The sequence below is a fragment of the Onychomys torridus genome, chromosome 1, assembly GCF_903995425.1.
Source record: "Onychomys torridus chromosome 1, mOncTor1.1, whole genome shotgun sequence".
In the NCBI taxonomy this organism is placed as follows: domain Eukaryota; kingdom Metazoa; phylum Chordata; class Mammalia; order Rodentia; family Cricetidae; genus Onychomys; species Onychomys torridus.
In genome coordinates, this window is record NC_050443.1 from 147,654,323 (window position 1) to 147,679,650 (window position 25,328).

The 25,328-nt window shown below is 38.5% G+C and overlaps 1 protein-coding gene across 1 annotated transcript in view; it reads left to right on the forward strand.

Annotated features, from left to right (window-relative positions):
• Positions 1 to 24,459, forward strand: part of Jak2 (Janus kinase 2) — a 78,242-nt gene extending 53,783 nt beyond the window's left edge. Inside the window, exons 14-25 of the mRNA XM_036208925.1 lie at positions 1,254 to 1,341; positions 2,067 to 2,194; positions 3,358 to 3,496; positions 5,081 to 5,232; positions 5,378 to 5,528; positions 6,297 to 6,433; positions 12,397 to 12,586; positions 13,098 to 13,222; positions 13,381 to 13,553; positions 21,032 to 21,149; positions 22,371 to 22,484; positions 23,127 to 24,459. Of these exons, the coding sequence (XP_036064818.1) occupies positions 1,254 to 1,341; positions 2,067 to 2,194; positions 3,358 to 3,496; positions 5,081 to 5,232; positions 5,378 to 5,528; positions 6,297 to 6,433; positions 12,397 to 12,586; positions 13,098 to 13,222; positions 13,381 to 13,553; positions 21,032 to 21,149; positions 22,371 to 22,484; positions 23,127 to 23,234 (1,623 nt within the window). The 3' untranslated portion in view covers positions 23,235 to 24,459. The remainder of the gene's footprint in view (positions 1 to 1,253; positions 1,342 to 2,066; positions 2,195 to 3,357; positions 3,497 to 5,080; positions 5,233 to 5,377; positions 5,529 to 6,296; positions 6,434 to 12,396; positions 12,587 to 13,097; positions 13,223 to 13,380; positions 13,554 to 21,031; positions 21,150 to 22,370; positions 22,485 to 23,126) is intronic.
• Positions 24,460 to 25,328: the final 869 nt, after the last annotated feature.

Genomic DNA, 25,328 nt, shown 5'->3' on the forward strand with positions numbered 1-25,328 from the left:
CAGTACTGTATGTATAAAACGTTAGTTATTATGGGTATGAGTGTAAAGAAAAAGAAAAGATAAACACTCAAAGATTAGTGGATGGTACTGGGAGAGGAAGACGAGGCGAGAGATCGGAATGGGAACAGAAATAGATAAGGAGGGCTGAGGGCACTTTGGCAAAGAGTGGTATGATGCTATAGAAGGTCCTGTCTCCCAGGAGGCTGAGGCACACAGAATTACAAACCAAACCAGACTGGGTTTTTTGAGAGAAGAAAAAGTAAGAGTAAGGGGGAAAAAAGTCAGTGCAGAGCAAGAACAAGTTAGCCTGCTAAATGACATTGGATAGTAAACAAAAATGATTAGACATAGAAAGAACTGGATGGAAAGATATAGTGTGAAAATTGACTGGCCTCATGTTGCATTCCTTCTAGATTCTCTGGAGTTCCTTCTCCAGCTCCTCGAGTTCTATCAAAGTTATTATTTTTCTTTTTAAGGAACATCTATGACTGCATGATGAGACTATAGGAGATTCTAGGATTTTAATTTTTTTTTCTGTAAAATCCTTAGGGTTTATTTATTCATTTTTAATTTACTTATTTTTACTTTCTGTGCATGGGTGTTTTGCCTGCATGTATGTCTGTGCACCATGAGTCCCTGTGGAGGTCAGAAGATTGTATAGGATCCCTTGAAACTGGCATTACAGATGGTTGTTAGTGGCCGTATGGGTGCTGGGAACAAACCCAGGTCCTCTGGAAGAAGAGCCAGTGCTCTTAACCATGGGGCCATCATCCCAGCCTAAAATTAATAGGATTTACAAATAACTTACAAATGCACTAATTATTTTCAGTGTTGTGTTACAGGTATTATTAAATCTTTACATATACAAAGGCTGCTCCATTTAAACATAACCACTCAGAGCTTTATAGATTTCTCCACAATTTCACCTACTTAATAAGTTTGAAGCCAGATGTAGTGGTACATGCCTTTAATCCCAGTACTTGGGAGGCAGAGGCAGGTGGATCTTTGTGAGTTCTAGGCCAGCCTGGTCTACAAAGCAAGTTCCAGAGCAGTCAGGGCAACACAGAGAAACCCTGTCTCAATAAATAAATAAATATTTAAAAGAGTAAGTTTGAAAGGCACTGTACTAAAAACTTACAATGTCCATCTGAGAGTAAGACTATTTCCCCTAAGTCAGCATCTTTCTGAATTATGCATACCTATGGATATCACTGAAAAGAAACCCTTCACATTTCTTGTTTCCTCTCCCCTAGTCTTTCTTTGAAGCGGCAAGCATGATGAGCCAGCTTTCTCACAAGCACTTGGTTTTGAACTATGGAGTATGTGTCTGTGGAGAGGAGAGTAAGTCAAGCCACTGGCTTCCTTCCCTTTGTTAATGCCGTGCCTGCCTTAGAGAATCACAGTTTAGGACTGACTGCAGTGGGGACCAGTGCAGCCATGGAATTAGAAATACTGTTGAATTTGAAAGCATTGTGGCCTGTTCAGTTATATCTTGTGAAAAAGGAAACTGGTGTTTAAGCTAAAATGCTGACTAGAGTTAATTTGTCTTGTTAAAATGACATATAATATAATGATGGAAGGAGTATTACGGTAAACAAATACAAGCTTTTGTGGGCACATAACAATACAGATTATGGGTAACTCTTGTAACTGGGGCAACTGGCTCTTTTCAGTACAGGCTTATTTGTAGTTATGAAAACAAAGCATATAAATGATAAACTGAATTATCAATGAAACTGATTGAAGTGGCTGAATATTGGCACTAGGTAGGTTCTCCAGTTATGCTGGAGTGTTTATATTTACACTGTGTAAAATATGCTATGTTATATAAACAGTTATGTGTTCGGTATAAATTGTTTGGAGCCTACCTCTTACTGTTGTGAATAAGCAAAAAACAAAAGTATAATGATATGTATCCATTAAGTTTCCTTTAAATTAGTAGCTTACTTAATTTATTTTATTCATATATTATAGCCACAAATAACACATGTATTTTGAAAATTTTAATAACACATTTTTAATTGGATATATACTTGAGCTTTATTATTACCTATATTTTAATGCAGACATTTTGGTTCAAGAGTTTGTAAAATTTGGATCACTGGATACATACCTGAAAAAAAACAAAAATTCCCTAAATATATTATGGAAACTTGGAGTGGCTAAACAGTTGGCATGGGCCATGCATTTTCTAGTAAGTAATTGCTGTGTTGTTTTTTAAAAAACTGAAACTTGCTGTTCTATTTCATGAAAGTAATATACTTATTTCAACCTGGCAACCAGAAATAAACCTTGGAATGAGTGCCAAGTCATTCAAAATAATGTTAGGTGTTGAAAGTTACTGTTGCAGACGTATGTAGGAAGTAAATCAGCTTTGAAAGACAGTGCTGTTATTCCACAGTATCTTGGAATTATCACAGGCACCCAGGTTTTATATCCCTGTGTCGTTTTTTTCAGTCATTACAGTAGCTGCACCTTAAGCAACTGCTGTCCCAGCCGGCAGCTGCAACCCTGCAGCCACCAGCAGTGGTTCTGCCTCACAGGCCGCAGCCAGGCGGGCATGCTGTTCCCTCAGGCACCAACTCTAGCTTTATCTAGATCTCTGTCCTTCTAAAGGACTCGGGGTTCAAAGGTTGAGGTGAATTCTGCTTGCCCAGAGGCTGAATAGCAAACAGCTGACCTCTCCTTACTGTGTCTCCCAAAAAACCAGGAGTCCTCTGCTCAGCTCCCACTTAAGAACCCTCACTACACTTAGTTCCTCCCTACCACTTCCTGTCAGCTAGTTGCTGACTTAGCCTCCTGACCCCAGGTGAATTATATTTAATCAAACAAATATAGCACATCTTTGCATTGTTAACAAAAGCAGCAGAAACAAATGTAACACACCTTTACACAATTAAAATAATATCCCACAACACACCTGGGTTTAGAAAATTTAACCAAAAATTTATAGAATCCTATCATCCTGCTGTGATAGCAGAAGACACGTTGTGGTGTTTGTGGGCAGTTGAACAGTGTTCAGTGAGAAAGTGGTGTTGACAGAGGTGCAGACTACCAGAGTGTCCCCCAGTCATTGGTATACATTTATTGAACTAGAGTAATCTTTCCTAATGCCAGTTACCACCTAGAAGTGCTTAGCATTTGTAATCTCTCCTTTAAAAAGTAATGCTCATTTCAGTGTGGGCATAAATTATTGCATCAGTTACGGTAAGATGTATGTCTCAAAGTATGCCTCCAAACTAGTGTTTACTGCGTTGTCTTTTGTCTTCTTTAAATCTATGTTGTAGCTTTGGGCATATTATATGCACACATATTTGTGTATTGATATTTGAATGTATGTGCATTTAACTTTAATAGGAAGAAAAATCTCTTATTCATGGGAATGTGTGTGCCAAAAATATCCTGCTTATCAGAGAAGAAGACAGGAAAACAGGGAATCCACCTTTCATCAAACTTAGTGATCCTGGCATTAGCATTACAGTTCTACCAAAAGACAGTAAGTTCTGTAGTAATTGCATTTGGCTTTCTTACACTTTATTTAGGTGGTACCATAAGAATCATATTGTTAATTTTCCTTTAATTCTAGTTTACTAGTGTTCTTGCCTACTAATGACATTTAGCTACTACTTGTAGTAATTTAAATTAAGTTACAACTAAATTGTGACCATGTGCATTTCTTCTTTTGTGTAAGCATGTCACCGTAGACTGTGAAATTATTGTTTTGTGCATGTGTGTGTATGGGGGAGCAAGCATATGCCAGAACACATGTGTGGAAATCAGAAGGTAGCTAGTGGGAGTTGGTCCTCTCCTACCATATTAGTCCTCAGGAGGATTGAACCCTGGTCCTTGAACTTGGCTGCAAGTACCTTTATCCACTTAAGCCACATTGCTGGCTGTATCTTAACTGATTTTCTACCTGCATTTGTGCATTGGTGTCCAGTATTCTGGGTTAGCCAATGCTACTTAACTTTGATGGCTGACTGAAGTAAAGGCAATGATAATAGAGTAGTGTCAAGAAGAGAATCTTACAGGGTTTTTAGATCTGGCATTTGAGAAAATTGACTTTTTTTTTTTTTTTTTTTTTTTTGAGACAGGCTTTCTCTGTGTAGCTTTGCGCCTTTCCTGGAATTCACTTGGTAGTCCAGGCTGGCCTCGAACTCACATAGATCCATCCACCTGGCTCTGCCTCCTGAGTGCTGGGATTAAAGGCGTGTGCCACCAACGCCCGGTGGAAATTGACTTTTTTGAATGAGAAGTTAAAATTAAAAAAAACAAAAAAACAAACAAACAAACAAAAAAACTTCTCTATGGTAAAGGAGAGAGGAACTAACGAACTCTTTAATCTCCTTGCTATGTAGCAAAGTACCCATATTGCTTTACCAAAAGGTATAATATTGTCCTCATTCTCTGTGTCCAAATTCCAGAAGGGACAGTTACCCTGTTGCTTCTTTCCTCAGATATGTTCTTTGTCATGGAGTCAAGGACTACAGAAGCTTTACTCTGGGCGCTCTATGAATGAACATTACCCAGTCTGTCAGTTCCAGACTATCTTGGTGTAATTTAATCATTTGTCTGCTATAATAATGCCTGTTGGGCCTTGTCATAGTGGCCTCTGCCCATCAATGATGTAACATTACTTATATCACTTTTAGGCTACAAATATCTTTTTAATATTGAGAGTTAATTTTAAGATAAATTTTGTATATTTCTTCCTGTGAGAGGGAAACAGGACTAATGGGAAGGTAATGAAAATGGTATGCCAACTGAGACATTTTGGTGTAATGGAAAGAAGTTTAGTTGATTCCAAATTCATCACACAGGATACTAAGTCCAACAATGCTGTTAAAAATTGTGTAACCATGGGAAAATTACTCAGTCTTTGTGGATCTTAATTGTTAAAGTTGGTTAGGGAAGTAGGATTTCAAGGATCATCCTGCTCATAAATTTAGTAAACATGAGCCAGACTAGTCCTCTACAACCACAAAAGACTTAATCATTCAAATAAGAATGAAAGCTTTTCACATATAAATTAATGATTTGTGGGACGTATTTAACTATAGTTGTTCCTGTTGTTTAAAAGTTCTTCAGGAGAGAATACCTTGGGTACCACCTGAATGCATTGAAAATCCTAAAAATCTAAATCTGGCAACAGACAAATGGAGTTTTGGTACCACTCTGTGGGAGATCTGCAGTGGAGGAGATAAGCCTCTGAGTGCTCTGGATTCCCAAAGAGTAAGTCCATACAGACTGAAAGTACAGCCTGATTCTCCAGGTTGCTTTCATATGGTGTGGTATTTCGTAGCCCACCTCATTGTGAAAAGAAGGTCAATAACAGTGCTATAGAACTCATTCTTAGCATTTGGTTCTCTTATTATAGAAGCTGCAGTTTTATGAGGATAAGCATCAGCTTCCTGCACCTAAGTGGACCGAATTAGCAAACCTTATAAACAATTGCATGGATTATGAGCCAGATTTCAGGCCTGCCTTCAGAGCAGTCATCCGTGACCTTAACAGCCTGTTTACTCCAGGTTTGTACTGATAGGGCCATCTCATTGTCACTGTCTCTCTACCTCTGTTGTTTTCATTGGCTACTTTATAACTTGGTAATCTCATCAAAGAAAGCTTTGTCTTTCAGGCCTTTTCGTTTCTTACATTCCTGTGAGTCCTTGTGCTGTATACGTGTTCTGCTTGACAGGGCAGTCTTTATTTTTTAAAAAGATCTTTTCTTCTTTCATAACCTAATTTTATTTGCTTGTTTATTTGTTTGAACAAGAAAACTTAACTACAAAATTTGTTGTCTGTGTATGTCACATGAGTTTTAGAATCTACTGTACATTAGTTTGTCAGTTCATGAGAAGCATGCTTATTGATTACATTTGTTATTTGGCTGCATAGAGTTTTTATCAACACCCCTTTTGGTTTTTCTAGTTCCGACCTATTTTATAACATGAGATAGATTTACTTTGTCTGTCCCTACCTCCTTTAAAATGCTGAGGTAAATACATGCCTGTCCCATAGTTAGTCAGCACACCTTTCTCTCTGCAGTCATTGGAATAGAATCTCACTTCGCAAATACTGAAACTACATATTTTCGCAGTATTTTTTTCCCCTTGAAAATCTATCTTGAAAGTCTGGGCAATATCTAAAGGCTCCTATTAATATAATCTTAATAATTTTGAATTTTCCTGTGTTATTTAGTATTCCAATTCATTCTGCTTCTTAGCTTGAATATCTATCAGTTTTAGCCAGAGAATGTATTTGTCAGCTCATTATTCTGTCATGTTTTATCCCTACAGATTATGAACTACTAACGGAGAATGACATGCTACCAAACATGAGAACAGGTGCCCTAGGGTTTTCTGGTGCTTTTGAAGATAGAGACCCTACACAGTTTGAAGAGAGACACTTGAAATTTCTACAACAACTTGGCAAGGTAAACTGTCCTCTGAGTTTTCTAATAGAATATAATCATATATCATTTTATTTGGGAACAAGAAAGCTTTGGAATAGAACTGCTCAATTCACTTTCCATAAGTTTTCTTCTTTCTTTTTTTTTTAAGATTTATTATGTAAACAGTATTCCCTGCAGGCCAGAAGAGGGCGCCAGATCTCATTACAGGTGGTTGTGAGCCACCATGTGGTTGCTAGCCACCATGTGGTTGCTGGGAATTGAACTCAGGACCTTTGGAAGAGCAGTCAGTGATCTTAACCACTGAGCCATCTCTCCAGCCCCTCCATAAAAGTTTTAAGGGGTTTTGTAGACAAAAAGCTTACTTGTTTGATGTTTGAGAAATTTTCTGTTGAATAGACACTTTACTGAAGAACACCTCAGGTCCTTTAGCATGGAGTGCACATTCATCATCTTGTAAGAAGATGGCTGGTAAACTAAGGAGTACTTAACAGACTGATGTATTCAGGGTCTCTTGCCTGGAGGAGGAGTTTGTAGTTCATAGTAAGGTAGTGCAACAGTGAAGGGAACACAGTGTTCTGTCTGCCTGTCCGACTTTGTCTTGGGAGAAATAATCTGATTGTTTACAGCCTAGGACATTGGATTACCATGTTCATTAACAGAGGTTCCGTTAAAAGGTTGCACAGTCACATACAATGTAGATAACAATCAAGATGAAAAATGACTCAATGATAAGCAGGCACAATTGTAGTGGCAAGTTCTCTTGTTTATTTACAGGGATCTATACCATATCTCATTATGAATTGGATTTTGGCACAGATGCAATATGAAGGCCTCACTAAGACTTGGACTTATATTAGAAGTTCCAATTGAATTTTTTCTCCTTTTTTAAAATTTATTATATTTGTGTTTTAATTATACACATCAGCCATGGGTTCCCCTGTCCTCCCCCCTCCCGCCCCAGCCCCCACCTTCCTCCTATCTCCTCCCCTCCATTCCCATCTTCTCCAGGGCCAAGATTCCCCTGGGGATTCATTTCAACCCGGTGGATTCAGTACAGGCAGGTCCAGTCCCCTCCTTCCAGGCTGAGCAAAGTGTCCCTGTGTAAGCCCAAGGTTCCAAACAGCCAGCTCATGCACCAAGGACAGGTTCCAGTCCCACAGCCTGGATGCCTCCCAAACAGTTCAAGCTATTCAATTGTCTCACTTATCCAGAGGGCCTGATCCAGCTGGGGGCTCCACAGCCTTTGGTTCATAACTCATGTGTTTCCATTAGTTTGGCTATTTGTCCCTGTGCTTCTCCGATCTTGGTCTCAGCAATTCACACTCTTACAGTTCTTCCTCTTTCTCGACAATTGGACTCCTGGAGCTCCACCTGGGGCCTAGCCAAGGATCTCTGCATCCACTTCCATCAGTTATTGGATGAGAGTTCCAGCGTGACTGGTAGGGTGTTTGGTCATCTGATCACTAGACTAGGTCAGATCAGGATTTCTTTCGACCATTGCCAGCAGTCTACAGAGGATGTATCATTGTGGATTTCTGGGGACCTCTCCAGCACTCTGCCTATTCCTGTTCTCATGTGGTCATCATTTATCATGGTCTGTTATTCCTTGTTCTCCCTTTCTGTTCTTGATCCAGCTGGGATCTCCTGCTTCCCTAAGCTTTCTTTCCCTCAAACCTTGCCCTTCATTACTACCACTGTCGTCCAGGTTGTTCATGTAGATCTCATCCATTTCTCTGTCATTGGGTGATCCCTGGGTCTTTCCTAGGGTCCCGTTTTCTAGGTAGCCTCCCTGGAGTTGTGTAGCAGTCTAGTCATCTTTGTTTTACATCTAGTATCCTCCTATGAGTGAGTACATACCATGTTTGTCCTTCTGAGTCTGGGTTACCTCACTCAGAATGATTTTTTTCTAGATCCATCCATTTGCCTGCAAACCTCATGATGTCATTGTTTTTCTCTGCTGAGTAGTACTCCATTGTGTATATGTACCATATTTTCTTTATCCATTCTTCAGTTGAAGGGCATCTAGGTTGTTTCCAGGTTCTGGCTATTACAAACAATGCTGCTATGAACATAGCTGAGCAAATGCCCTTGTGGTATGATTGAGCATTCCTTGGGTATATGCCCAAGAGTGCTACAGCTGGGTCTTGGGGGAGATGGATTCCCAATTTTTTTCTTTTTTTTTAAAATTTATTTATTTATTATGTATACAGAAGAGGGTGCCAGATCCATTACAGGTTGTTGTGAGCCACCATGTGGTTGCTGGGAATTGAACTCGGGACCTCTGGAAGAGCAGTCAGTGCTCTTAACCTCTGAGCCATCTCTACAGCCCCCCAATTTTTTTCTAAGGAAGCACCATATTGATTTCCAGAGTGTCTGTACAAGCTTGCATTCCCACATCCTTTCCAGCATAAGTTGTCTTCAGTGTTTTTGATCTTAGCCATTCTGAGGAGTGTAAGGTGGTCTCTCAGAGTCGTTTTGATTTGCATTTCCCAGATAATTAGGGATGTTGAACAATTCCTTAAATGTCTTTCAGCCATTTGAACTTCCTCTGTTGAGAATTCTGTTTAGTTCTATAGCCCATTTCTTAATTGGACTATTGGGCATTTTGATGTCTAATTTCTTGAGTTCTTTATATATTCTGGATATCAGCCCTCTATCAGATGTGGGGTTGGTGAAGACCTTTTCCCATTCTGTAGGCTGTCGCTTTGTTAGCCTAACGATATTAATAACTGTTGTTCCTTTTTATATAAAATACTCGGGAATATTTGAAGGAATATAGCAATTGAGGGAAAAAAAAGTCTAGGTAGTGGGAATGTTCATTATCTATTGATATGCAGCAAATTACCCTAAAACTTGCCAGTTTCTTTGAATTGGGGTCTGGGGACAGTTTACCTGGGTTGCTTTGGATCAAGATGACAGCTAGGCCTTGAAGTTCCCTCTGAAGTCTTGACTAGAAGATCTCTTTCCCAGCTCACTAACATGGCTATTGCCAGGTCTCCTTCCAAGCTTACATGGACCTTTCTACAGGGCTGACTTACAAAGTGGTAGCTGAGAGCATGCCTCCAAGGTGGAAGCCATGTTTTTATAACATAATCCCATAGAATGTTTCATTACTCTTGCAATATTGATCATTTCTTGTTATATTACAGTATAGGTCCAAAATTTCTTAGCTCATAGAAGCCTTTCCATTGCCTCTTCCTCTGTTACCTATTGACATATCATAGAAAGTATTCTTTACAAAGTTTAAGAAATTATACTTCAAATGTGAAAATAATTTCTTCATTTTACAATGAAAAAATTAAGTGTAGGCAGTGCAAAGACCTTGTCTGTAGTTACACGGCAAGATGATAAGAGCTTGACTCCATGCTCTTTCTGCCATCACACGTGTGTGTTTGCTTCTGTGTGTGAATGTGCTTCAGTTACATCATCTTCTATAATCTTTTTTCAAAGCATATCCCATGAAGCTAAAAAATTATACCTTCTATTCCCAGAGATTTGATTGTGGTCACATAGTAAAGATCCATTTATGAAAAAGGGAAAAGTTAGTATGACTCATTCCTGCCCTTCTGTTGAATCTATCTGAATATTGTTATATACAAATATTTTATGACCATATCTACTAGCCATTGAATTATTGAATATGGTTAGTGGGAACAGAATAATGAAAACCTTAAAATGATTTTACCTGTGATTCTGAACAAACTGACTTTTCAAGTCCTCAGATACAGTTTTTAAGGGATATTATAATCTCCCTTAAAGAATTCTCTTGGTAGTATGTAACACTTTGAGGGGCAGGGAATCCTATTTATTTGAAGTTAAAGAAATCTAGTAAAATTTTATTAGCTTCAATTGCTAATGGTATCTTCAGCTAACCTCCATCCTCCCTCTCTCCTTCCCTTTATTTTACCATCTTGGGGATTAAACTCAGGGTCTCACATGTGCTAGGCAAGTACTCTTCCGCCAGGTTATACCCTAACTCCTTTTTATTTTGAGACAACGTCCTGCTTAGTTGTCTGTGCTGGCCTTAAACCTAAGATCCTCCTGCCTCAACCTTCTAAAAATCTGTGATCAGAGTGTGCAGCCCTCACTGGACTGGATTTCCTTTTATGCTTCCATCTCTTCTACATTGATGAAGAGCATGGATGTGTGAGCATTTGTGTGGTTAAGGCCTTCTGTGTTAATTAACTTGATTGTAGTGAAGATTTTATAACTGTGTATATGTATATATTTAATCATTACTTTATACACCATGCATGCATATTTTGTTTAATAATTACACTATAATAACATGAAAAGGAAAAACAACATTTCTATTTTCTAGGTAGAAACTCAGTGTTTCAAATTTGAAAATTCAAAGTATAAAACCGTAGGTAGCTATTAAGGTCATACCCTTTCAAGCCTGTCGAAGAAAGTTTAAAGGGCATGTTAGGAATCAGGCAGTCTTGGAAAGGGTCTTAATTACTTTCACATTTTGAGTTTTTCCGAAATCATGTGGTTTTGATGTTACACAAATATTAGAGCTCCTTTTGTGTGCCACGTGTTTGACTGGCACTTGGAATAGTGAGAAGAGGTGGTCAGCAAGCAGAACACAGAGAAGGGTGAGGAGTAGAATCCCGTTCACACCTCGGTGATCATAGGCACTTAAGACTTTCTGTAGGACACAGAGTAGAACAGATGTCAGAAGTGTAATGATTTATGCTTGTGATCTGTTTAATTGTTTTTTGGGATGTCAACTAGTGTTGAAATTGTTCAGATCTTGTGTAGGCAGCCATATGGTTGAGATTTCATGGGTATGCAGCTTCCCTGTCATGGCTAGAAGTCACAGTCTCAGACCAGACTTCCTGGTCTCCTGGCTCTCATGCACACCCACTCCCCTGGGTGTGGGTACAGGAGTGGTGCTGTGTGTATGTCAGTCAGGGATGGGCACCCACAATGAGGTGTCTGGGTTTTGACAGTTGTGGCTTTCTATAATGGTCTCCTGGTGCTGCACAAAGAAGCTTCTTTGATGAGGGGAGAGAGCTTCACTTCGCAGGCTGGGCTAGCACAGGATGTGCCAGCTGGGCCAGGCCTGGAGGACAGCTACGGGAGGGGGCAGTGGGAGAAGGTATAATGCCTCATAAATAAAGAGAAAAAGTGCACTTCTTTAAAAACTGGTCATTTTTTCTTTAATGTAGGAATATCACTTGTAGCCATTCTTTTTTTAAATGTATTTAACTTTATTTTATGAGCATTGGCATCAGATCCACTAGTGCTGGAGTTACAGACAGTTGTAAGCTGCCATGTGGGTGCTGGGAATTGAACCCAGGCATCTGGAAGAGCAGCCAGTGCTCTTAACTGCTAAGCCATCTCTTTAGTCTTAAGTCAAGCAGATTCTTTATTAGTTTGTATTTGTCTATATAATGAAAGACTGTGTTTTGGCTGGATGAACATAACAAACATTTTTCTTCACAGTTCTAGGGGCTGAAAAGTCCAGGGTCAGAGTTCTGGCAGGGTTTGGTTTCTAGTGAGGGCTCTCTGCTGGCTTCAGATGGAAGCTTTGGAGAGGGAAACTTCTGGGATTATTCTTGTTCTTATAAGGGTGCCACCCTTGTGACCATTTAATCTTACCACTTTGTGTAAGGCTACTCTAAGTACAATCATATTAGGAATTAGACCTCCATTGTGTAAATTGGTGGGGGGTTTACACATACTCAGTCCATAACAGTCCCTAGTCACTGATAGCAATATCAAGGTGCATTGAGATAAAGGAAAAGTATAATTTAGTGTATAATTTTTCAGTCTGTAATTCATCTCAAAGAAGTTGTTAATAGATATACTACCCAGCTTTTAAAATAATACTTCCATTTCTTGCTCTGAAATTTGTCTAACATAAACTGAATTATTTCTATTAATTCTAGCTGCCAAGTACTTCTGTATATTTAGCAGTCAGTAGTCAGTTGTCTTGAAGATGTTTGGCTTCCGTCCTGATGTCTCGTGTTGTCTAGGGTAACTTTGGGAGTGTGGAGATGTGCCGCTATGACCCTCTGCAGGACAACACTGGGGAGGTGGTGGCTGTTAAAAAGCTGCAGCACAGCACTGAAGAGCACCTCAGAGACTTCGAAAGGGAGATTGAGATCCTGAAGTCCTTGCAGCATGACAACATTGTAAAGTACAAGGGCGTGTGCTACAGTGCTGGTACGTCCCATTGACACCTGACACAGCTTCACAGTAGGTCTTTGACAGCCTGGGGAGTGGGGACACAGCTGTCTAAAGATTTGCCAGCATGCAGAGAGACGCGTGGGAACTGTGCAGGAGAGCATGGACTATAACTACACCAGGGTTTTGGCTGGTTGTCATCCTTCTTACCACTTCCTTAAAAATGTGTTAACTTTTAAAAAACAAAATTAACTTCCTTATGTGTTTGATACTTACTATAATTTTAAAAATTCATCATCAACTTATTTGGATTTACATAAATAATTAAAAGAGGTTAAAGAATAAATATTTTTAAAATATTTAAAAAAATTTGGATTGAAAAGCAAGCCTATATTCTTAAATATTTTATCACCTTTAATTTGTAATAAAGTTTTATCATCATGGACCCAGATTTTGTATATACTTAAATCATTTACATACATTTTTTCCTAGTATTTAATCAGTAAAATATAGCATGGTAAAACATCATGTTCCTTTTGTATATTAAAAGGTCGGCGCAACCTAAGATTAATTATGGAATATTTGCCATATGGAAGTTTACGAGACTATCTCCAAAAACATAAAGAACGGATAGACCACAAAAAACTTCTGCAGTACACATCTCAGATATGCAAGGTACCAGCATCTAAATGTCTGCTGTAGATGAGATAAACATGGTGAACTAACTCAACAGTCACACCGACTGTCCTTAACTAATAAAGAGAACTTGTAGAATGCAGTCATGTAAATTATGTTCATACAACTACTGAAAGAAAAATGTATTTTATCCATAGGGCATGGAATATCTTGGTACAAAAAGGTATATCCACAGGGATCTGGCAACAAGAAATATATTGGTGGAAAATGAGAACAGAGTTAAAATAGGAGATTTTGGATTAACTAAAGTCTTGCCACAGGACAAAGAATACTACAAGGTAAAAGAACCAGGTGAAAGTCCTATATTCTGGTGAGTAGGCATTTTTTTTGGTATAATAAAGTGAAATTTTAGAGAACTTGCTTCAAACATTGTTTTTACTGTTACTTAATATATAATATTTAATAGCATTCAGTTTAGCACTGCTTCCAATAACAGCATATTCATCATATGCTTTGTAGTGAGCTAACTACTATCTATGTTCATGTGTTATCTCAAATAATCTTTTCTTAAAAAACTGCAGGTGGTTGGTTGTGAGCTTCCTGATGTGTGTGCTGGGAATTAAACTTAGGTCATCTGGAAGAGCAGTATATGTTCTCAACTGCTGAGCCATCTCTCCAACCTCTCAGGAATCCTTATTACAATCCATGGAAAATATCTATTATGATTATTATAGATCCATTAGTCCTAGCCTGAAAACTCAAAATTAAATGCACTGAAGCATGAAACATCTCAGATACTGCGAGACTCAGAGCTTCAGGTCTGGAGTAGGGAAGCTTAACTGACTGACACTTATGTAAGTAAATGTCCCAGAATCTGAAACCTGAAGCACTTCTGATCTCAAACACTTCTTACACGATCTACCTGTAGCTCCATTTGAAGCAGGAGGGGACTTTAATTGTAAATGTAAGTTAAATAAATTTGCCCAAGGTGTCATGACTAATAAATTATAGCACTGGGATTCAAACTCAGTTTGATCCTTGCATTTATACTTTTAAACTTTCTAAACTATGACAATGTTATAATCTGGCATTAATTAAATACTGGATTTATAAATTTGGAGTTAGAATTTTTGATTTTTAATTAAATTTTTCAGGAACATTCATAACGTTACTTATTAGATTTTAACATATATTAATAAAAACATAACAATAGATTTAATAACATTTTTCATACATTCCATGGAGTATATTTCAATCACCTTTACTCTCTTTTGCCTCACTCTTCATTCCTATTGATCTTCTTCCTATTCTCAACTAGCTCCCATTCTGGGATTAGTTGGTTCTTTTTTATGGTGACCCAGGAAGTTTAATTATGCTTTGCTTACAGGTGCATAGGCAAGGGTTTGTACTTCCCACTGCTACACCACTTAAGAAAACATCTCTTTTAGATATTTGGAATTATGAACTGAACATAAATATCCTGAAGGGGGTGGGAGCGTAACCCCCTCTCCTCTAATGATAGAATGGTGGCAGGCCCAGTTTTATGCATGTGATCACAGCTGCTGTGAGTTCTAGAGAATGACACCTGCTGCTGACTACTCTAGACCGGAACTTCGCAGGCTAGCGCTGACAGCAGCACTTGTGGATACACATGAACACCATTATTTACAAGTAATTTAGTGGGCACATCAGTCCGTCCATCAAAACAGCGGCAGCAGCTTCCCCAGCAATGCCTGTGACTTCCTGAGCCAAGGACTTTTACTGGGTTTCCACTGTACCATACATGAATTCCCTCCTGTGGAACATGCCTCAGATCCCGTTAGAAAGTAGTTCATTGTTCCCATATGGACTTGCCACCATTGCACTAGTAAATGTATTTTGTCTGACTGATCAGTATTGTTGCACACAGGATATGGCGATTTTCCCACAGGAATCTGTGTAACACTTTATGGTACTATGAGGACTGGCCAGCAGTATAGTTCTAGTTTGATTTCTCTGTTCTGTGTGCACCATGTCTTCAGTAGGAAGATCTTAACATTATGTTCTGCATACTTTGTTTTTTATGTGTTCAATAGATATCATTGGTTCCATTGAAATGTACTTTGGTGAAAGTTTTGTGGTTCGTTTCTTTGTTTGGGTTGGGTTGGGGTTTTTTTGGAAGAAGGTAGGGGGGTTGGGGGGGGTGTTGTTGGTTTTGAGACTGGGTCTCACTGTATCCTTGGCTGGCCTAGAACTTGATATGTAGACTACACAGGTTTTAAACGCACAGAGATCTACCTGTCTGCCTCTGGAGTTTCGGGGTTAAAGGTGTGCGCTACCTTCTGGCTGATGCAGAGTTTCAAAGGTGTTCATTTAGGATGCATTTTTGTCCTCTAGGAATGCCATGGTGAACTTGTTTTGGTTTTATATATGTTTCCAATAGACTTTCTGGTTTATTTCTCTGCTGAAGTAATACTACTAAAGTAGTGTTTTTTAAATCAAATATTAAAGGATGGTGTTTAAAATTTTTATTAAATATAATTTATTTTGATATCTGACCTGAAATTTAGAAGGAGTGATCTAAAAAAATACAACTGTCAATTTATAAATATTTTCTAAGATTCATCAAGTTATTTAAAATGTGTAGATCGATTTGCTACTGCTAAGTTCATGGATCATCCATTTGTCCTAGTTATGTTTATTGAATGCTTTAAATTCACTTCTCATCCAAGTTACTGTGACCTGTTAGTTCAGAAAGAACCATAGTTAAAAACATTTGAAATAAATTGTTTCACTTAAGAGTAAGTTATAATGGCATTATGAGTGTGTTTTAAAGGAAGAGGTTTTTTTCCTACATTTAAGAGATATGGCAATGTATTCTGCAATAGTTATTGTTAAAACATGATCGTGTCAGGGATTCACTTCACTACAAGATACAGGCATATAGGTGAGGGCTTTTTTAATAGAACTCTGGTTACTCAGGAAACAGAGCCAGTCATTGACAGGTGAGACTTGATGAAATGAAAAGGCTTCTGTATGGGCAAGGAAATAATCCAGTGAAAAGGCAGCCTATAGAACAGAAGGAAATCTTTGCCATCTGTACATCTGACAGAGAATTGATTCTGGAATGTACAGAAGACTAGCACACTAACCACCATGGAAACAAACAACCCCCTCTTAGTCCTTCCCAGGGATATCAGGTGACTGACAGCGTCATAGACTACGTGGAGTAGTAGAGCCAGAAAGACATAGAGCCCTCCCTGACTCTTGTGTGTCCTTTATGGAGGGAAGGACATTTCAGAAATGATTAGGAAGGGTTGGTGATTTAGCTCAGTGGTAGATCAGCCCTGGGTTCATCTGCAGTTCCCCTTCCCCAGAAAAAGACTGGGCTATGATTATGCCTTCCTTGGGAATAAGATTAAGGCCATTATAAAAGAAACATATAAAATACCCAGAGGTCCAGTGTTCTGTTAGAGAGCAAATGTGAACTGAGAAACCCCATGCACCTTGCTATATAACTTCAGGCAGTGTTCAGTAGATACTGTGTGGGGTGGGAAACGAGAGGCCCTCTCATGGTAAGTTCTTATTTTAGACAGTACTTCTGCTTCTGATCTAGAAGAGCAGTTATATGTGGGGTCCCTGTGATCTTCTCTTTGAAGGCAAAACATTTCATAGTGATACTAAGATTATTTTCCCATTAGCTCACATTTTTTATAAGGATCTATCAGAATTTTCCAAGGGTACAAAGTATTTTTTCTATCTAACCAATCATTAAGGAAACTTGCAAATATTTAAACTTGCCAGTTTGGTCAGCAAGCCCTCAGATCTGCTTGTCTTTGCTCCTCAGCACTTGGGTTATAGGCTGCTATCCCTGGTGTTTTATATGAGTGCTGGGAATCTGAACTCAGGTCCTCATGCCTTTTTGAGTAACCAGTTTATCTCCCAAGTCTACCTGCAACCCCAAGAAGTACATTAATGTTGTGAAATATTATTTTTAAAAACTAGTAGTAGTGGGCCAGTGAGATGGCTCAGCTGGTGAAGGTGCCTTCCATACCTGATGATTTAAAGTCAGTCCCCCAAATCCATGTAAAAACTGGAAGCTGAGAACAGAGTCTTCAAAGTTGTCTTCTGACCTCCATAGGCACACCATGACCCATACCCCATCCCATCATCCACTCCTACACAATAATAGATTGAAGATACTGGTGTAGTATGCATGAGGCCCTGTTGCTTGCTTGATCCATTCCACAAATCCAAGACAGAGCAGAGAGCTAAATGGCTGAACATGTGCCCCATAGTCACTATGAAGCCAGTGAACATGCTACAAAGCCCTTCCTTCTGTGATGTCTCTTTCCTGATGGTTAAACACTCACTCACTTGCATGCCTTATTTTTCTCTTGGTCACAGTAAAAGCCACCAAACAATACAACCTTTGGGAACTGTTTTCCTGAGTATTTGGAGAGATAATGAGGGCATTCAAGATAAGCCTAAGATGATCCGTGTCTTATATAACTAAGTTCTATGAAAATGAGATACATTATTCATCATTACATATTATTAACTATTCTTACACGGAGGAAGGTAGAAGGGCAGGAGAGTCACTAAGCCTATTCCATAGTACCTTAATGTCATTCTCCAGGAAGGATTCCCCATGGCTTCACTATCTCCCAAAAGCCCCCCTCTTACTGATAGGACATTGGCCATTAAGTTTTAATACCTGAATTTTGGAGAGGACACAGTCAAGCCCTAGCAAGCAAAATCTGGATCTGAAAGAAATCACGTGCAGTTTTACCCATAGGAGTTAGACATCATTTTCAAAACAAAGCTTGGTTTTATTTAAAAGAAATCTTCGTCCTCCCTAATTCTTTAATTATCAAAATGCTGTTTTGCTTTAATCTTTTGGCATGTTCCAACATATTTTAAGGGTTGGTACTAAGAAGAGCTAGAGGAAAAATGCTTCTACTTCAATATTTTAAAACACTGTTGAAGCAGGATTTTGAACCCACAGAGAAGGCTTGTGCTGTTCTTTCTGTAGACATCATCCGGACAGACTTTGTGTGTCTTGGGTTACTCTGCACTAGTGGTGGGCTCTGACCTAGCACTGTATGTAATGAAGGAGAGAGTAGCTAGGGGACTGTTCTGAAAGGACATGTGGCTCATTACACAGGGCAATAAGAGAGCTAAAAATAATCCCTGGGACAGCCAGAAGCTCACCAGTGGGCCTGAGCTAGGTTCCCTAGCTCCTGCATGGTGTAAGGAGGAAACTTAAACCCATGGTTGTCTTTAACCTCCACACACATACAAATAAACACATTATACATAGGTGTATAAACTGTAAAGTATTTAAGAAATATGACTCCTTTCTTGGGCAGTTAGACAGATTGTGATGCCACTTATTGTGTAGTCAAAGTAAAATAATCAGCAGGGTTTGGGAAGATGAAGATGGAGTTCTGTGGCCTGTGGGTATTTAATCTGTAAATGGTGGCTACATCTAGAGCAGTCAAAATGGACTATGAATTTAGGAGACTTAAGCATAAAGGTGGGTAAAACTATCTAAAGAAAACCTTTTAGCAGGAGAGGAAGGGATTGAATGATGGGACTTTGGGAAACTCTTAATTTAGTAGAGGGAGAAGTGTTGGCAGAAACACAGTTAAAACCAGGCCTTTCTCTCAACTTAAACTCTCTATAGGAGCGGAAGTGGAAAGGTTCTATTGGTGGATAAGCATTATGTGTGGGTGTGGTGTTGTTGTGAGCACACCCCTAAGAGATCTCCAAGATGGGAAGAAATCATATATCTCTATGTAGTCAGGCAGAAACAGCCCATGGTATACGATTTTCTGGACAGACACTAGTTCTCAGGTCAAAGGACTTGACCACCATTTGTCACACACAGTTCATCCTGTATTCCCTTGGTCATTGTGTGACTGCCTAGGGTGGCTAATGGCCTCTATCCTACTGTGACACGGGCTAGTTTTGCACGTTGGAAAGGCTCTGGTCAGCTTAGGTTCCTCCCCGCTCAGAAATCAAAAGAAAGGGGCCTTACCAAAAGATAGTTCCTAGGTACTTGCCAAATACATGTCTGGATCGTAAAGCTGACATTGGCTTTTAAGCAAGAACATTTCAAAGAGACAGAAAATATACAAGTTCTCTAAATGCTCCACAAAAAAAAAAAAAAAAAAAAAAAGGAGCGGGAAGAGCCTCCCTCAGAAGAGCCTCCCTCAGAAGAGCCACAGAGACCTTTGCATAAGTAAGGGGCTGCACAGAATAAATCTAGCTGGGTTGGCAATATGTAATTAACAAATTAACTACAAAGAATGCTTTGCTAAAACCAAACAAAACAAAAAACAACACCCAAAAACCCCATAAGAACAGCATGGTTGTAATCCCAGTACTTGAGAGGCTGAGGCTGGAGGGTCATGAATTTGAGCCCAAGCTGAGCTACACAGAAAGTCCTGTTCAGTTTTTTAAAAGGGAGGGAGACTGTGTTTTAGGGTATGGGAGAGTAGCATTGTCTGAAGGAGATTACATCTTGTTGATAGAATAAAACTGACATTGAAAAATAACAAAAAGTAAAAATTTTAAGCTAGATATACAGATTATGTATCAATTGCATATTTGTGTAGTGCAGACTGTAAGTCTAGACATAAAATAAGCAGAGGTCATTGAGAGAGTCTAGTTAGGAAAGGGCTTGTGCAAGTGAAACTTGAATGGATTTTGAAGAGAAGGTTAAAGATGAAACACATGCTGTTCATATTTTTAGTCTACCAAGTCAAACAGGTCTCTGTAGCCATCTCTATAGTAAAGACAGCTTGACCACGGAACTGTAATATTCCTGGTCCATTGGCAACCCCCCTTAGGCTGTGACACCATTTTCCTGTGTATTTTCTGTGTTCTTTCATAATTACCCCCTTCCTGATTCTCTTTTTTCCTTCCTTCCCTCCTTCCCTCCCTCCCTCCCTCCCTTCCTTCCTTTCTTCTTTCCTTCCTTTTTTTTGAGACAGGGTTTCTCTGTGTAGCTTTGTGCCTGTCTTGGAACTCATTCTGTAGACCAGACTGGCCTAAAACTCACAGAGATCTGCCTGCCTCTGCCTCCCCATGCTGGGTTTAAAGGTGTGTGCCACCACTGCCTGGCTCCCTTCCTGATTCTTAACAGCTTTAAGTTACATTCCCAGCTAGATGCTACATTTCCCTCCTATTTTTAATCTGTATTCATTAAAAGAACAACTTAGGAAGAACAGTTCACTTTTCATTTCTTATAAAAACTTTTTCAGTTAACACCCGGTGCGGTGCTGCCAACAGAAACAAAAATAAATGTGTTTAGATTTTTATGTATGTCGGAGGATCTCAGGAGCAGGTTTTCCGATTTGTCACCATTTATCATCCTCATTGCAGGGAGAATAGCTTAGCAAAAGCAGCGATTGGAAAGGTCTGTGGAGCAAGTCACATGCTTGCAAAGACCCTCTCCCCCGCAGTGGTGCAGTGATGCAGTAATGCACAGAAAATGTCTGTCAGTAGAACATCAGGGTCCAGTGTTTTTATGGTGACTGCTTTCATAGGCTGTCTGCCTGGTGTGAACAAAATTCCAAACTCCGAGAAGAAAGCACATACCCTAATAAGTCACATTGCTTGTGTAAATAGCATGGGAAGTCACCCTGTGCTCCTGAAATTTAAGTTCCTAGTGCAAGCCAAGAGTCAGCATTGCAAAGGAGCCCTCTAAGGATAGCCTCAGGCCCGCTGTGCTGATGCCTTTCTCTGTGATGAGTTTGTCATCTTGGGTGATTTTTGTCATCATTTGTTTGTCTGTCCCCCTCAATATGAGAAGTTGTTACATCAAATAACTCATCTTTTAAATGGTTCCATTTATTGCAGGTATGCTCCAGAATCACTGACAGAGAGCAAGTTTTCTGTGGCCTCTGATGTGTGGAGCTTTGGCGTGGTTCTGTATGAACTGTTCACATACATTGAGAAGAGTAAAAGTCCACCAGTGGTCAGTGTGCTTTTTAATTAATTGTTTAACCCCTCCCCAGGCCCTCCTGTTGCCCACCTTTGTTTTAAGCACAAGAATGGCATTATGCAAAGAAGAGTAACACACCCAGGGCCTATTTTAGAACCCTTGATTTATTTGGAGACAATATCCAACAATACCCAACAAAATAACCATAAACTTACTAAATTTGGTGTATTCTCTTGGCCATGTCTGTGACTATAACTAAATTCATGGCACTGAGTACTTCATAAAGAAAAGGGCTTATTTAGCTCAGTTATTGAAAGGAGAGTATCGAGCCGAAGACCCTTTGGGCTCATCCCAGCATGGCAAGTAAGCAGAAAGGGGACAAAAAAGATTGCCTGCCAGGGCTGGAGACCAGGGCCAGGAGGGCCTGGATTCCTCTTCCTGTGAAGTGCTTGTTCTCACAGGAGCTAGAGCCTTGGGGAGACTGTCATTGGCCTCTTAAAGAGCCCACTGTCCCAGCGCTCCCAGGCCAGGCCTCTAGGACGCCTCTTACTGGCATTTTCAAGTATACTGAGTGTGCACATTTATAAAACAAAATTACAAAACTTAAACTTTTGGAAGTAACTTGTACTGTTCATGATAAGTTTCTTTCAATATATAGATGTATGGAAACATAAAAATAATTTTAAATAAATTACTCAGAATGATTTTAATATGTGACATTTTCTTTCAGACTTATTTTATATAAAAAAATGGAACTTTACAAAGAAATCTGTTGTTGAGTTTTATAAGCTTCTGAAGTTGAATTTTATAAGCTTCCTGTGTAGTTTGCTATCCTGTTAATTATTGCATTGTGTGTATTTATTTCACTCTATCAGTAATTACTTACTGCAAGTATGATTTTAATTGCCCAGTAGCATTCTGTCATATAGTTGTATATTTCTGGATAATCATTTACTGTTTTTATACATAAATGTGTAGTTTCACTTGTGGTTATCATGTAAGAAGAAAAGTGTAATTGTCAGAGGTTATGAGTTAGTAAATTGCTTTTGATTGGTTCAGAAGAAAAGCTGTATTAGAGTATGTCCTCAAGGCAGTGATAGGCCTGAGTAGTTTGCTGTATTTACCATCATTTTTAATGAAAATTTACCAACTTAATATAAAAATGGTTATATCTATTAATATTTTATATTAATTTGCATTTATGTTGTTAGTGTACTATGTTTATTAAGTAATTTAAATGGGTTTGTATTTCAGGAATTTATGCGGATGATTGGTAATGATAAACAAGGACAAATGATTGTGTTCCATTTGATAGAGCTTCTGAAAAATAATGGAAGATTACCAAGACCAGAAGGGTGCCCGGATGAGGTAGCAATCTTTAATTAATTAATTTTTTGTATGTATGTATGATGTGCTTATGTGATGTGAATGTATGTGTGTCTATGTATGTGTCAGAAAGAGATGTGTGTGTGTGTGTGTGTTTCTGAGTGTAGGTGTGTGTGTGTGTGTGTGTGTGTGTGTGTGTGTGGGCACACATACCACAGTACACATTGGGGTCAGAGGAAATCTTACCAGGGTTGGCTCTTGCCTTCCACCTTGCTGAGCGAGTCTATGTTGTTTCTCCTGCTGGGCTGTGCACTCCAGGCTGGTTGTCACTATTTCCCACTATTCTCTCTGCCCCTTGATCTGTCGTAGGAGTGCTGGAATTAAAGACAAGTGCTGTTCTATCTGGCTTTTATGGGTCCCAAGGATTGACTCTTATTATCAGGCTTCCATGTCTGGTTATCCACTGAGCCATCTCCCTGGTCCAACAATTTTTTTAAACCACAGTAATTATCCATTTTCATTTTTGTTTTATTAAAAATACATACAGATGATGTATTTCAAGGCATTACCATAGCATTATTACTGGCTTAGTCAAATTAGCTGAGATTTTCAAAATCATTCATCCTCTGATTACCATGACTCTTTGTGTTCATTCTAATTTTGGTTTACCGTTTTACTTTACAGATTTATATGATCATGACAGAATGCTGGAACAACAATGTAAACCAGCGTCCCTCTTTCAGGGACCTAGCACTTCGGGTGGATCAAATCCGGGACAGTCTGGCTGCATGAATGAGGAGGCTTTTACTCAGAGACCAAGTAGACTTCCAGAATCAGAGCAAAGCACTGTAGCCACATTGCTGTGGACCTTTATCCACACGTCTTTATCTTGATGCCAGCCAGAAGAAAATGTCAGGCTGTCTGCTCAGAACTTTGGAAATTTTGTGAACTTTTTTTTCATGCACCATCTGTCAAAGACACTGCTGAAAAGTCCTGCAATATGCTCAGAAAGCTGCATGGAGCTCACTACAGTCATTACATCTCTTCCAGCAAAAGAAGAAAATGGACATTTTCAACTCGGCTTTTTGAAAAATGAAACAATTACAGTGTAAATTTTGCAGTGTTAGAGATACACAGAATATACATGTACAGTTTTTACCATGTAGAGTGTACAATATTTTGGCATCTTGTGTGATTTACACGAGGGCTGGTGTTTATTAATGTTTTCTAATTTTTCCATAGTTGATGTACAATAACTTGATGATACAAATTGAAATGCTCAGAGAATTGAATAAATTCTTTCCTGCTCATCTATGCTGCTGTCTCAGGGCTTGCAGCTCCATGACACTGTAAATATTCTCAAAGCAAAAGGAACAGAAGTCAACTTTTATTTGTATAGGAAATCTCCCTAGCCCTGAAGAATTTTGAAATGGAACAATCTTACAAAGATATAGCACAATCTATTTTCTTATTTGTTTCCCTTGTGTCTGTTCATGGTAAATGTGTTTTTACATAGAACTGTCTCCAACTTTTTCTATGACTATAGTGAATAGTATTCTTTTATATTTTTGAGATTAAAAATGCCAGAAATACTTTCCTCCCTTGAACTGTTAACTGCCAATAAGACATTTCAATACCTGAGACCTGTCATTATATATGAAATTGAAGTATAAGCCATAAATAATTTGCAAAATATACAAGCGCTTTAAGATGCATGGTGGATTAGAATATGGACAAAGACTGTGTGAGGGGTTTCCAAGCTTGCTCTTGCAGTGGTAGGAGGAATGTCCTTTCATTAGAGTCTCCCCATGGGCAGGAAGTGAGGAGGTGTAGAGCAGTTTGTTCCTGTCTATTCGAGAATGCCAGAAGATTTGTAATGTACATCTTTAGAAGAGGAGAAAAAACATACATCTCTTCAAAGTATGAATAATTGTTACCTACTTTAGAGCTGCTCCATTTTAGACAATGTCATGTCAAAAATAAAACAAGATTTTTGTGTGTTATTTATACAAGATTATAACTATTTGATAATTTATTTTTAAAATGCTTTATTTCCAGTGGTGTATCCTATATTTTAACTTACACTTAAAAGAGTTTTCTTTTGCTGAAAAAGGATAGCAAGAAATGCTTCTCACATTCTTTGAGGCATTGTAGTAGATACCAGATACAGAAAACATCTGTTGTGGTGAGACTATAGTAGATTTTGTTTTTAAAAAAATTAATATTTTAATGGAAGTTAGTACATTTTTATGTAATTTCTAAGGACTTCTCAAGGATTTATATATGTTATACAGTTGATATCAATTTTATAGCATCTCATATGAACATAGTTTACCATATAACATGATTGATTTAGGATTTTTATACTAAAAGTTAACAGATTTTTCATAAAGGTCCATAATATTTTGTTTATTTTTAAAAATAGTGATATAAATTACATTTTGTTAAGTTTTTAAAAATATTTGAATTTTTACTTTTAAAGAATCTCACATATTCTTTAATTTATTAATTTTTAAAAACTATTTAATATTTTAAAAAATACATATTTAAAAATTTTTTTTTCAAGACAGGGTTTCTTTGAGTAGCACTGGCTATCCTGGAACTCACTCTGTAGAGCAGGACGACCTTTAACTCACAAAGATCCACCTGCCTCTGCCTCCACCTCCTGAGTGCTGGGGTTGAAGGCGTGCGCCACCACCACCACCACCTAGCTTTTCACATATGTATTCTTAATATTGTAGAGTGCAAAAACAATCTTACTGTAAAATTCTAAATTGTTAAGAGATTTCATTTTCATTGAGAGTTTATAATTTTTTAAATTTTGATTTGAACAATACATATAAAAAATTACTCCCATACTTAGCTACTTGAAACAGGTATTGATTA